General features: G+C 37.2%; 1 protein-coding gene across 12 annotated transcripts in view; it reads left to right on the top strand.

Annotated features, from left to right (window-relative positions):
• CLIP1 (CAP-Gly domain containing linker protein 1) overlaps window positions 1-13,473 on the top strand; it is a 77,834-nt gene that overhangs the window by 44,865 nt on the left and 19,496 nt on the right. For 11 of the 12 annotated variants that reach the window (XM_068911726.1, XM_068911724.1, XM_068911723.1 and 8 more), the window contains 8 exons: window positions 1,037-1,981; window positions 3,416-3,532; window positions 4,566-4,623; window positions 4,878-4,961; window positions 6,024-6,180; window positions 6,817-6,982; window positions 7,078-7,293; window positions 11,854-11,991. In XM_068911726.1, the coding sequence (XP_068767827.1) occupies window positions 1,037-1,981; window positions 3,416-3,532; window positions 4,566-4,623; window positions 4,878-4,961; window positions 6,024-6,180; window positions 6,817-6,982; window positions 7,078-7,293; window positions 11,854-11,991 (1,881 nt within the window). The remainder of the gene's footprint in view (window positions 1-1,036; window positions 1,982-3,415; window positions 3,533-4,565; window positions 4,624-4,877; window positions 4,962-6,023; window positions 6,181-6,816; window positions 6,983-7,077; window positions 7,294-11,853; window positions 11,992-13,473) is intronic. The other variant, XM_068911728.1, reaches the window with a different exon arrangement.

The raw sequence follows: 13,473 nt of genomic DNA, 5'->3' as shown, positions 1-13,473 counted from the left end.
TATCCACTTCTCACTCTAGATAATATTTCCTATGTTTCCTTGTCTATTCCAGCTACTTAATTAGGGGCTGAAGAATGTTAGCTCTTTTTAGCTAGGGAAGAACTTCGAGTGTGTATCATAGTATATACAGTTGATGGCCTTCTTGAAAACAAATACATATTCACAGAAACACGCAAGCGGCTGTTTTTGAGGATTGGGTAGGGACGAATATTGTAAAACCAAGCAAATATAAGAAATACATTTTAAAGAGCAGTTGCAGGTAAGTAATATCTTTTTCAGGCTGTTGGTAAAATAAGGAGGCTGAAACAGTGACTTTCTAATTAAAAGCGATTGTGGCTTTGTGTGCGTACCCTAGATTTCTTTAACAGTTGGTGAAAAGCTTGGATAATGAGGACGCTTTTCAGAGATAACAATGGAGTAGATATAGGAGGAGTTTCATAGAATTTGTGGGCTGAAAATGTGCTTGTATTTTCTCTGGCAGTCTCGTAGCTAGCCTGAGATGAATTTGGAAGCAATTATTTCAACAAATACAAACCTGAGAGTTCTCCTTTCTTTTTTAGCCTGCGTTTAAATGGTTTTGAGAAGCATTTTGTTAAACATCGACAGTATACATAAGTGTAATGTGTAAGCTTTTGCTTAACAAGTCGTTATTTCTCAATAACTTCAAAAAAGCAATTTAAATAAATTCCGTCTTCAAAGAGAACATAATGTGCATGTAATACAAAGATGTTGACACTTTTACTTTTTTTAAGGAATAATTTATAAATAAATGAAACAACAGTTGGTCTTGTTTTGCTGCCTTCCAAGTAAAGGCAGTATTTACTTTATTTAAGGTTTCTCTTAGCATTTCCATAGAAATAGGAGTTGACAGTGAAACTCAAAAGTTTTATAATCTAAAAAGTTGGTAAGAATATAGCAATGAGGTCAGTTTGCAGTGACAGGTGATTTCTTTTCACTGAGCTCTTAGTGTCTGTATGTATTATAATTATTGTATTGTATTATAATTATTTTTTTCTCAAAATGCTGTTAATTATAGGTGGCCACAGTATCAGAAAAGTCTCGCATCATGGAACTAGAAAGAGATCTAGCATTGCGTGTGAAAGAAGTAGCTGAGCTTCGAGGGAGGTTAGAGTCTAGTAAGCCCATTGATGATGTGGACACTTCTCTGTCATTGTTACAAGAAATAAGTTCCTTACAAGAAAAAATGGCAGCAGTTAGTAAGGAACATCAGAATGAGATGAATTCACTGAAAGAGAAGTTTGGAATTAGTGAAGAAGCTCTGCAGAAGGAGATCAAATCACTTTCAGCTTCAAATGAGAGAATGGCAAAAGAAAATGAGTCCTTGAAATCCAAGCTTGATCATGCCAACAAGGAAAATTCAGATGTAATAGAGCTATGGAAATCAAAACTGGAGTCTGCAATTGCCTCCCATCAACAAGCAATGGAAGAACTAAAAGTTTCTTTCAGCAAAGGTGTGGGGGCTCAGACAGCAGAGTTTGCAGAGTTGAAGACTCAGATGGAGAAAATTAAGTTAGACTATGAAAGTGAAATGTCCAATTTAAAACTGAAGCAGGAAAATGAAAAATCTCATTATTTAAAAGAGATTGAAGCACTGAAAGCAAAGCTGTTGGCAGTTACAGAGGAGAAAGAGCAAAACCTGGAAAGCCTGAAGACCAAACTGGAAAGTGTGGAAGATCAACATCTAGTAGAAATGGAAGACGCTTTAAACAAATTACAGGAAGCTGAAATAAAGGTAAAGGAGCTAGAGGTACTGCAAGCCAAGTGCAATGAACAAACCAAGGTTATTGATAGTCTTACACCACAGATCAAAGCTGCTGAAGAAAAGCTTTTGGACCTTGCTGCACTTGAAAAAGCCAGTTCTGAAGGTAAATTGGAAATCCAGAAACTTAGCAAGCAGCTTGAGGCAGCTGAGAAACAGATAAAGAATTTAGAGACTGAAAAGGTTGATGGAAGTGGCAAGGTTTGTATCAACATCCATCTTTTAGTTTTACTTTGTTTTTATTTTACATTTGTACTGTTTTAATCTGCTATAGCAAACTCATCACAGAGGAAAAATATAGTTTTATTAGATATGTATCTTAGTACCATCTGAGGAGGTTTAGAGAAAGTGTTAAGTGGGTCAGACCTCTTTTAAAAGAAAAAAAAATTAGTATTCTTACACAGTCCTCAGTTCACACTGCTTGGCACAAAAAAAAATTTTTTTCTGTCCTCCTTTGCTGCAGGCTTATGTGTGCCTCTGCTGAAAGCTTTGTTATGAACAGTCATTCATTTGTGTATTGGAGAGGAAAATCCACACATCTTAATATACAAGTTTTTAACTTTTGGTGGTAAAAAATATGCAGATAATGTGACATAGGGATCAATGGGAAGACTTTTCCTCTGATTATACTGGGTTTCAGAGAAAGTCTGTTGTACTCCTGGTAGTCTATCTAGAGAAGTGAATACTGAGAGAATCAGTACCTTCACTGCATATCCTCTTAGCAAATAGGATGGTAAAAGAGGCAAGAGAATACTTTAAAGAAATGAAACGTTCCATCAGGATCTCCTTTAAGATGAGGGTATACAGTGGTGGTGTCAGACACCTTTTCACAGCTTTTTGAAGTGCTAACTGCAATGTAATGTATCTTACCATGCTTTTTCTTGTGTTTGGATGATATGTCTCTCTGAGTTGAATAGTATGGCATTCAGCACCCCAAAGTTATTCTGCTACTGCAGCTAGGAATAAAAGTGTTAAGACTTCAATTTTGGACCCTCTTCCCCCTCGCCCCCCGCCAAACAAACCTCTATGCATGACCTGACAAGATAGAGCTCTAATTGTAAAAGTTGTGGGAAAGTAACTGGAAGCAGCTTTCCTAAACTGTTCACAGATGGTGCCAAAATACTAGATTTCCATGGATGTTTGGCCCAATTTTTAGAACTCACATTGGGTTTCTGCACCACCCCTAGGTGTGGTACAGAGAAAAATTATATCCCTTGTGTGTGTATTGGTCGGAGTAGCCAGTTGAAGCATAAATGCTAAATGCATCAGTTAACAAAAGAAAGTCAATAAAGAACCATTAATACTAATTCAGTTGATGTCATAAGTACACTTGGAAATGTTTGAATATACTTCAAAATGTCTGCAATTAAATATTTCCACCATTATTCTAAGATAACTAAATTATTATTTCAAACATATCCCAGAAGAAATAACTACCGTGATGTAGTCATCAGTGGAGATCAACTTCATTCAATTAACACATCATGTTTTTTTCCTTCAGTTTTTGTTTTTTTATTTGTCATCTTACTGTGGTTTTAACATTGTAGTTATTTCCTTCAGATTCAACTTTTAATTTCCTTATTTTTTCATTCATGTTTGTAATTTTATTTTACTCCATTTAATCATCTTCGTTAGGCTAGTAGTCTGGCCAAAGAACTGCAGGGCAAAGAGCAAAAGCTTCTTGACCTTGAGAAAAACTTGAGTGCAGTTAATCAAGTTAAAGATTCTTTGGAAAAGGAGCTTCACGTCTTGGTGAGTAATACTCAAAAATTTTGACTTTATCCTTTGGAGTTTGGATTTCATGGCAAGAACGTAATTGAAATCTGAGGACCAATTCTGACTCTTCCTAATTGAACAAAGTCTTTCAAAGGTGCTTTTACTCAAGAAAGGAATGCAAGGTCTCATTGCTAATAGGATCTAATCTCAGAATGAGAAGAGCATTGCACTTAACTTCTGGGTTGTCAGATGTTTTGCCCAAATAGAACTCACCTGTTACAGATTTGAGATAAAGCATTAAGCCAGGTCAAAAGCAGCATGCAGCATAAAATTAGACTACTCGTTAAGGAACATGTGGCCATTTAGTATTATAGCTGTTGTATGAATTAAGGCTTGCTGTAGGTGTGAGTTGCAAATGGGTTTTGAAGACAGACTTTTTCACCTAATTTCTTCTTTTGCAAATTGAATTGTTTGTAATTGTAGTTGGGTGGGTTTCTCCTGTGAAACTACCCCAGTGTTAGAAACAAAGACATACTTCTTAGGTTTTAGTGTCCTTGTCCTAACATCTTTTCCATGGACATAGTAAATATTTGAAGTTGATTGAAGAATCTCACTTATCTTCTTCAATATCCTACCTTTTCTTCACAGTCTAGCACCTCTTTGTGCTGGTAAAGCCGGAAAACGCTTATATGAGATTGATCACAGGGCTGCAGATGTCCGCTACAGCCTTTGAGCAGCATGGATAGCTTCTTAAATTGAGAGGCCCAGAAACCATGTCTCCCACGTTAAACTGTGTGGCTGCAATTGTATTGCGATGCCAGCTGTTGAAGAAGTTTCTTTGAAAGTTCAGAGACGCGCTTCCAAACAAGAGGGGGGGGAAATTTTTAAAAGCTTACGTTATGTTGCTGAATATATCTGTGCTAAACTGTAATTCAAAACCTTCAAATCCATTTATGATAGAAGTGAAGATTGATCTATTTTGTACGTGAAGAATACTTAATATAAATTCAATGGTTGAATTATACTGTCGTTACCAAGCCTTACTTTAGATTTTTATCTCTTTTTTCAGAAAGAGAAGTTTGCTGAGGCAGCTGATGAAGCAGAAAATGTTCAAAAAACTATGCAAGGTATGTCTCCTGCTAAAGGAAACAGAAAACTAAAAAAGCACAGAAAACAAGTACTGCAAAACAAAGACTTTTTTCATGGGCTTTCAGATCTACACATGGCAAAACAACAGCATTTGTTTCAGCAGCTAGAAATAGGATAGGATTACCTGCAGCTTCTCTTTTAAGAGTAACATGCCTTGCCAAGGAGTGATTTGAATCTAAAATTCTAAACTAAATTCTAGACTAAATTTATCTTCAAAATTTTCCTTCCATAGAAACAATAAAAAAGCTAAGCCAAAAAGAAGAGCAGTTTGCATTCATGTCTTCAGAACTGGAACAGCTGAAGTCTAATTTGACAGGTAAGGAAGTCATAACATGGAATATTTTGAAATAAGCATCGGCTTTGTGCTTTCACATGGCCTCCTACTCAGCGCGCCATGTTGTAGTATGCAATGCTTTCACAAATGCGTATGTTTTATTTCAAAAGAAAGCCTTGTTTCTAGGCAGAAAGTAACTCTTGTAGCACGATGTACATTGACACAGCAAGGTGACCATGATGTTAGGGAAACAGTAAAGTAAGGCAGGATGTTTCCTGTCTTAAGTGTATTCCGAATAAATAGTTAAGTTCTTGCTTTTAACCCTGCAACAAAATCATGGTGTGGTAATGGCCCGATGCTAGACAAAGCCTTTCAAGTTTAAGACGGTTTAATTCACAGGAGCGTTGTCCATAAATAGTGTTTTATTTTGAAGGACATCTAAAAGATTCTAAATTAGTTTGGTTGTCAACTCCCTCTTGCCTCAGAGGAGGGGGGCTTGCTATATCATTCTAGTCACTGGTCAATTTAAGGCCAATTTGGAAAGAAATTAAGAATGATTATGCTCCCTGTAAGCAAGCTTCTCAGGGTATCATTAAGACTCAAGGAGTCATCCCAAGGGCTGCTTTAGTCCTTGGTGGCGGCGCCTGCGCTGGGTGTATATGGAGACAGTTTTCACTGTAGTTTCATTTTACTTACATTGTTTGTTTTCCACTACTGTGCTAAATAATCGGTCTGTTTTGCGTTCAAAACGCACACGCCTCTCACTGTATTGCTCGATTACTTGATGTTATTTGCTTGGTTGCTTTGACGTGGGTAGAACTCATGCCAGCTTCTTACGGCCTGCACCTAAAATTGAGTGAATCCTTTCTGAAAGAAAGGATTATTGACTAGTTGCTTTTCTAGTGTTTCCTGAAAGTTCTTCACCTTTCCTGCAGCTCACAGTGCAAAGTCCAAAACTCACTGTGATTTTTAATTTTAGAGATTGAATTTGCAAGGCTTCTAGTATCGAGATTATGCTCTTTATAGTCCTTTATGGTCATCTAGCTATTTTGTGCATGCCATTTCTCTTACATTTACTATACTACTAACCTTCGTCTTACTCAGTTATGGAGAAGAAATTGAAGGAGAGAGAAGAAAGAGAACAGCAACTGATTGAAGCTAAAGTCAAACTTGAAAATGATATTGCAGAGATCATGAAGTCTTCAGGAGACAGCTCTGCTCAACTTACAAAAATGAACGATGAGCTACGGTTAAAAGAAAGGTATTCCACCACTGTCAAAGCACTTTCACATTAATTCTTTACTCCTGTACTCCCCTCTTCTCATTTTATCCTTTTGTAAATAGCTGAACAAGATGCTCTGAGAGTTGCATTGATATGAAGTGAACTTCAATCACACTAAATTCATCAAAATAGTCTCCTCAAGGTGATTTGAAGAGAGACTTGCTTTTAGAATTCTAAAATTCTTATGTAGCTCATACTTTTTACTGTCCGGAGTAAATGAAAATTTTAATAATCTAGACTGCTTCATGATTATGCTTCCTAATTATTTGCTTAACCGCTAAGTTTGTTTAATTTGGATATGGAAAAAGTTTCCTTTGACTTGCAAGGAGAATATGTTTTGTTTCAAATAAAAACTCTGTAGAGGAGTTGTTCTTTAGCTTTACAAAACCCTAGACAGTAGGGACAAGGTGACTGTGGCAGCAGTGCTGCTCTGCAAATGCTTGGTCTCATTTGTGTATATTTAATTTAGCAGAACATTCTCTATTTGCTGAATAATTAAACTTCTTTCTTAATATTTTGACGGATTATAGTACTTGATCATAATATAAAGTCTTTCATCTTTGTATTCATTGTGCTATCAGCAAAAAGTAACGTTCTTAAACTTGATCTTTTTAGGCAGTTGGAGCAAATACAACTTGAGCTTGCAAAAGCAAATGAAAAGGCTGTTGAGCTCAAGGAAAACATGGAGCAGACAACGCAGAGAGCTGAGCAGAGTCAGCAAGAAACTCTTAAGATTCATCAAGCAGAACTGAAGAAAATGCAGGATCAACTAATAGACCTGGTAAGAAGAACTTCAAAAAGGGCTAGCTAGCTACGTGAAGAATATCGTAGCACTACATCTCTAATTGTGTTCCAATTTTTTTTATGTTCTGTCAGAAAAAGCAAATTGAGACTAGCCAAAATCAGTATAAGGATCTTCAGGCAAAGTATGAAAAAGAAAATTCTGAGATGATCGCTAAACATGAGACAGATATCAAAGGACTTGAGCAGAACTTGCTGGATGCAGAAGAGACCCTGAAAATTGCACAAAAGAAGAATAAAGAGTTGGAAACACAGGCTGAGGAGCTGAAAAAGCAAGTGGAACAGGCCAAAGTATGTATACTTTGTTACTCTGTAAATGATTTGAAGTTTAATTCTTTGTTTCAGTGAATTGCTCTTTTTTGCCTGGCTTCATCCTTTTATAGTAAGTTTTTTGCAGTGTTTCTTTTATGAGCTTTTCCAGAGTAAATTAATAGTGGTTAGGCAAGTGAAACGTACACCACTAACTGGCTCTATCTTCTCTGCATTGCACTGAAGTATCCATGAAATATGGTTCTTTGACGTTAACACTTTATATTCGTAGATAGCTGATTCAGCACAATCAGTTGGAGCAATATTTCATTTTCTGTGTTTAAATACATGAATTTTAAATAAAGTATGCTATGAAATTTTAATTTAGAGGTGTTACACACCTGAAATCTTGCTCTGTAATATGATCCCATGTTATGTGCGACTATTTTGTATGTCGATTAACTTGAATATTTTTCTTTTTTTCCCCCCCATTTCTTTGACATTGTGGCTTGCTTTCATCCCTCATTAGTTATTTGCTGTAATTTTTTTTTTTAATGCTTTAGCAAAATCTTTAGTGTATAAATTGACACACAGGTTAATTTTAAATACATTTCTAATGCAGCGTTCTGAATTGAACGCTTTATGACAAAGTGTCTTAGGCAGAATTTTGGGGAGAATTAACTACACAAGGTGACTGTGAGAATTGGAAGTCAGTATCTTATGAACTCCCTGCTTTTTAATTCACTTAGATTCTGATGAAATCATTTGGTGCATCTTCTTTCTGAATAACTTTGAGAAGTTCATTGGCAGTAGTTTTAAAAACAAGCTTAAGTCTTGTATGGCGGAGCATTCAAGCTGTGATCGTTTTTTCATTTAAACTCTGAGAAGTTATCTTGCAGATCATTGGTGGCAATCAGCAGGTCAGATTGCACAGGGGTTGTGTGTCAGCGTATACGCTTTTTTTAAAACTTAAATTATAATAGCTCTATTTGCCCTTAATTCACATTTCTCATTTGTCTGCTTGACTTCATTTTTGTTTTCCCTTCTCCCCAACTTTATTTCTTTAGTCTTTAACCTCTGTGTTAGCATCAGCCAGAAAAGAGATTGAACTAATGTCAGACGAGATGAGGGGTTTGATATCAGAAAGAGAGACTCTGGCACAGGAGGGGAATACTTTAAAATTAGAGAAAGATTCATTGTTATCAAAACTTTTAGAACTGGAATCCAAGTTTATGTTTTTGCAACAAGACCAAGAAAAGCTTTGGACAATAAATGAAGAACTTAATTCAGAAAATAAAAAAATCCTAAAGGAAAAGGAAGAAGCTGAGGTGAAAAGCCGGCAGAAAAGCACAGAAAAGATGACGCTAATTTCTGAGAAAGGCAAATTACTCTCTGAAATAGAGGCAGCACAGGAAGATCTTCTGAAGATAACTCAAGAAAATGAGGCTCTCCGGTCTGTGGAGTCAACCTTGCTCCAACAGCTGAAAGAACTTCAGGCCAGTAAAGATGCCATGGATATGGCATGTCAGAAGCACCTCAGGGAACAGAAGGAACTAGAGGATTATCAGAAGAAACTTTTAGACGAGAACGATGCGCTTGTTAAAGACAAGGACAGTGTCGTTCAGAAGCTGAAAAGTTCTTACGAGGACCTGGCCAGAGATCAGAGAGAGCTGCTGCAAGAAGTGTCGGCTCTGACTAGAGAGAGAGATTCAGCCCTAGGTAAATATTTGGATCTCGAAAGTACACATACAGCCTTAAAAAATGAAACAGATCGTCTGTTGCAGACAAGCCAGAGTCTGCAATCTGAAAAGGAAGAGCTCCTTAAAGGCATAGAAGAGCTGCGGGTGAGCTTAGCCACTGCTGTTAGCGAAAATCAGGCTTTAAACGTGACAACAGAAGAGCTGCAAGCAGAATTAGAGGCTGAACATAAAGAACTTAAAAAGGTGATAAAAGACAATATGGAGTTGAAGGCTTCCCTTGATAGTCTCTCTCAGCTTCTTGAGGAAATTAAGGCCTCAAGGGAGCTCTCTGACTCTGAATGCATTCAGTTACTTCAAGAGAAGGAGGCTCTTTCTTCATCAGGACGAAGGCTTTTGGCTGAAAGGGAGGAACTTTTAAATGAAAACAAGGCAATTGCTGAAAAGCTTGCAAAGGCCACAGCAGATGCTGCACTTGCTGAGAGAGTCCTTACTGAGAAAATCGGTGAACTGAGCTTAGAAAAGGAATCTGTTTTTCGTAAGTCATTGCAGTTTGAAAAGCAGAACGAAGCTCTTTTCCAAGAGAAGAATGAATTGGAGAGCAAATACTTGGCGCTTCTTGATGAAAGTAAGTCTTCTGCAAATGCCATTTCTGATATGAAGAGAAAACACGAGCTGGACCTCTCAGCCAAGAGAGTTCTGGTCCAAGAGAATACCACACTCCAAGACTCCATTGAAGCCCTCAAGGAAGAATTAGGCAAGAAGACTCTGGAAAATCAAGAGCTAATAGCCTGTAAATGTGACCTTTCACATCTCCTGAAAGAGACTCAGGATGCCAAAAGAACCTTAGAAAATGAACTATCTGCCATATCACATGCCAAGCAGGTCCTGTCATCTTCATTCAAGACCTGTTCCTCTGATAGGGAGGTGCTGAGTAGAGAGAGGACTGAACTGCAAGATAAGTGTCAGAAATTAAGTGGAGAGGTTGAGATTATGAAAGAAAACTTAACCATAGAAAAGGAAGCTAGAAAGCTGGACAAGGAATCCTTTTTGTTGGAGCGTACGGAACTTCAAAACAGCATCAGCTTCTTGGAGAAGGAAACAGAAGGGCTGAGAGAGAAAAATAAAGAATTGCTGACCGAGAAAGAACTTTTGATCCAGCAGAAAGAAAAATCCGAATCTAAACTGGAGGAAATAATTAAAGAAAAGGAAATTCTCAGTGCAGAGACGAAACAACTTGCTTCCAATATTGAACAGCTGAAGAGTGACTTTGCTGCTTTGTCTAAATCAAAAGCAGAGCTCCAGGACTTGCACAGCTGTCTCTCCAAGATCCTAGAAGATCTCAGAGACAGTCACGAGGTGACAGAGAAGGAGAGGATAAAGTTGCTGCAGGAAAATGAGAGCCTGCTTGCTGAACAGAAGTGTCTGGTCATCATTAAGGATGAAATACTAAAAGAGAAGGAGAAATTCTCCAAGGACTATTATAAACTGCATCAGGAAGTAGCACTTTTAGCACAAACTAATAGTGACCTCTCAGGCAAACTGCTGGTCTTTCAGGACAAAAATCAGATGCTGTTGGAGGAGGTGAACAGTATGGCTTTGAAATTAAAAGAAACTGAGACTCTGCAGGCCCAAAGAGTAACGCAAAAATTTGAGGTATTGAAACACGTTGTTAAACAATCAAGTATAGTTATACTAACCCTGAGCACTAACTCAATGGTTTCCTGTCTTCACTTCATTGCACAATCAGCACTTCATCTGAGTGTAAACAGACCGGAATTATCTTCCGTCTCAGTGTATTACCTAGTTTATTTCAAATTGTAACTGAGTCTGAAAGATCCTTTAACAGCTATAATATTTTTTAAAATCATGTGGAAATATGAGCCTATGTGGTCGCTGAATGTGGCAAGAAAACAAAGTAAGCTGTGAATAAAAGGAAGTTTTTCTGACTCTCCTAGGAGAAACTGAGCCGCAGCTTTTGTTGAAGTACTTTGCAGTCTAATAGCTAGCGTAGGAATAAACACGGTTTTAGGTTAGATCTTTGTGCAATTTTATGTTAAATTGAAAGAGCAAATACTATAAATCTGAGCTAAATTTGAGCTACTCAAAAAATATAAAACAATGTATTGCCCCTGTAAATGTAATTGGATAAAAAGTGTTGCAAGAGAACCATTTAAAGTTACCTTATCGGACTTTCAAACTGTTAAAGGCAATGGCATGTCTGGTGTTCTTTTTATTCACAGAAGTGTTTTGTATTCACCACCAACAAATTCTGAATAGAATTTTGGATTGCAGTTTGCATGGCTTTTGAAACCCATGAAACCACTTTCAATATAAATTGGATTTTAGATACTCTATAGAAATGTATTATGCCTACCTTAGATATTTTAATATACTGAAAGTATTTTGTTTCATGAGGGTAAATCATAATGAAAAGCACTGCAATAATGTGATATTTGGCTTTACCTCCTACTTAAATTTATTTTCAAATAATTTTTAGCAGCTGTTTATAATTCCATATTTTCTGAAAGTACAGAGCAGTCTGTTGGAAGTGAATATCTTTTGAACTACTACTATAGTAAAATGTTTGGAAATCTAAGAATAATCACAGTGGTTGTAATTAAAAGTCCAGAACCTGAAAAAGAAGAAATGAACTTTCTCAGTGGTGACACGAGCATGGGGTAATGGTTGAATTTTTGCATGGAATTAGACCTTCTCGTGTCCATTTATTTTATACTTTATGCAGCTTCAGAATGTAAATTTTCTCAATTCCATTTATGAAAATAAAGTTCTTGTTTAAATGGAAAACAGATGGCAAACAGTGGAGCTGTGCATAAAGTGTTGTCGATAGTCTTTTGCTTTTGGAGGACCTGTTGGTTATACTTCTTTTTTCCCTTACGTTTAGGCTGCTAAAATGGCAGAAGATGCTTTTCAGATTGTGGAGCAAGTGACCAAAGAGAAGGATGCCCTTCACAAAGAAAAGATTGAAACTTTGGCCTCTTTGGAGAACTCTAGACAGACAAATGAGAAGCTGCAGAGTGAAGTAATCTCATTTAAATGCTTTTATATGATAAGTTTTACCTACCTTATAAGCAACTTTGATCTTGCAGTATCTCTGTAGTTTACGTGAAATCTGTGTTATAGGCTTTCGTTACTTTCTGGTGTAAAGCAATGCAACAAAGTTCTTAAGATACATAGCAAGAAATAGCACGGTAACAGCTCATTAGTTGAAGCAAATCTTGGCAAATTTGGCAAGATGAGTCTAGGTTATACACTGAAATAGGTAAGGGCATGACAATTTGTCAGGCACTACGTGATCTTCTCTATGTCTTTATTCCTTTGGAATTTAGCCACATATTAAGTTATACTTTAACTTTTATCCAAATCAAATTGAAATTGTACATGAGATGATATACTTTATACAGCCATATGAACAGTGTGCTTTTGTAGTTTGCATGTGGTTTCAAGTATTCCACAGCATATAAGGTCATGCCCCTTTAAATCCTGATGCAGCAACCTTAGAAAGTATCTTGGATGTAATAGGAGTTCTGGACGTTCCAGTAGTAGCTTGTGCAGATCTCAGATTTAGGAGCCATGGATTCAGCTTCTGTCTTCTTCATAAGTTTTTTGTATGGCTTTGGGTAGGTGGCTAATGTGTAACCACTCTGTGCTTCATTCCCTGGTTGTAAGAATGGGGTGCAACTTATACTCCAATAACAAGTGCTGCAGAGTTCCTCTGAGCACTACACAAATGCATACATGGGTATGACTGTCCCAAAGAACCTTACAGTCCAAGTACAGCAGTTCCCCTAGGGGTGGTTCTGACTCAGGGACCCATTCTTCATCCCTACACTTCCCACCACTTCGTGATACTTCAGGGTTTGGGGGGAAAAATGTCCTCACTGGTTTCTTTCCCACTCTTTGGCCTGAGTATGTGGTCTAACATTGGACTGGTAGCTTTTCTGCAGATCCTAAGCACTCTGTGGCCTCTTTTTGATGGCTCTTTAATCTTTTGCAGCCCCTGTAGTAATGGGTAGTGAACAGCTGGGCTAACATAAACGCCCCAGCTTGTGCTGAAACACTAGTGATTTCCAAGGAGAGCTGATGGCTTGAGAATTAAAAGTGATGACGTTAATAATAGCGGCAGTTCACTTCCTGGATTGTTTAAAAAAATCAAACAAACAAACAAAAATAAAAAGTCCTGTAATGCCATGAGAGTGGCTGAAGATTATCTGTTATGTAATACAATGTGTCACTGAATGTGAGCAAATGAGATTCACAAGCTCACAGTATTTACATGTTAGATACAAGCACAGTAAATGGAAGATACGCAACAATTTGTCCCATGCTACAAGATTTCCCCAAGGAGTGGATTTCCTATCATTGCAAGCACAACATTCAGGCCATGTTTCTCAGAAGCTAAGGTATAGTAAAGCAGAGCTTTTCATCGGTTACTTTAGAAGAGTAAAGATCGGGAGAATAGCTGGTCTCTGATCTTAGCAAGAAATGTTAAATTACTTAAAAA

The sequence above is a fragment of the Struthio camelus genome, chromosome 17 (assembly GCF_040807025.1).
Source record: "Struthio camelus isolate bStrCam1 chromosome 17, bStrCam1.hap1, whole genome shotgun sequence".
Taxonomy (NCBI): Eukaryota; Metazoa; Chordata; class Aves; order Struthioniformes; family Struthionidae; genus Struthio; species Struthio camelus.
This window is presented reverse-complemented; position numbering and strand designations above follow the sequence as displayed.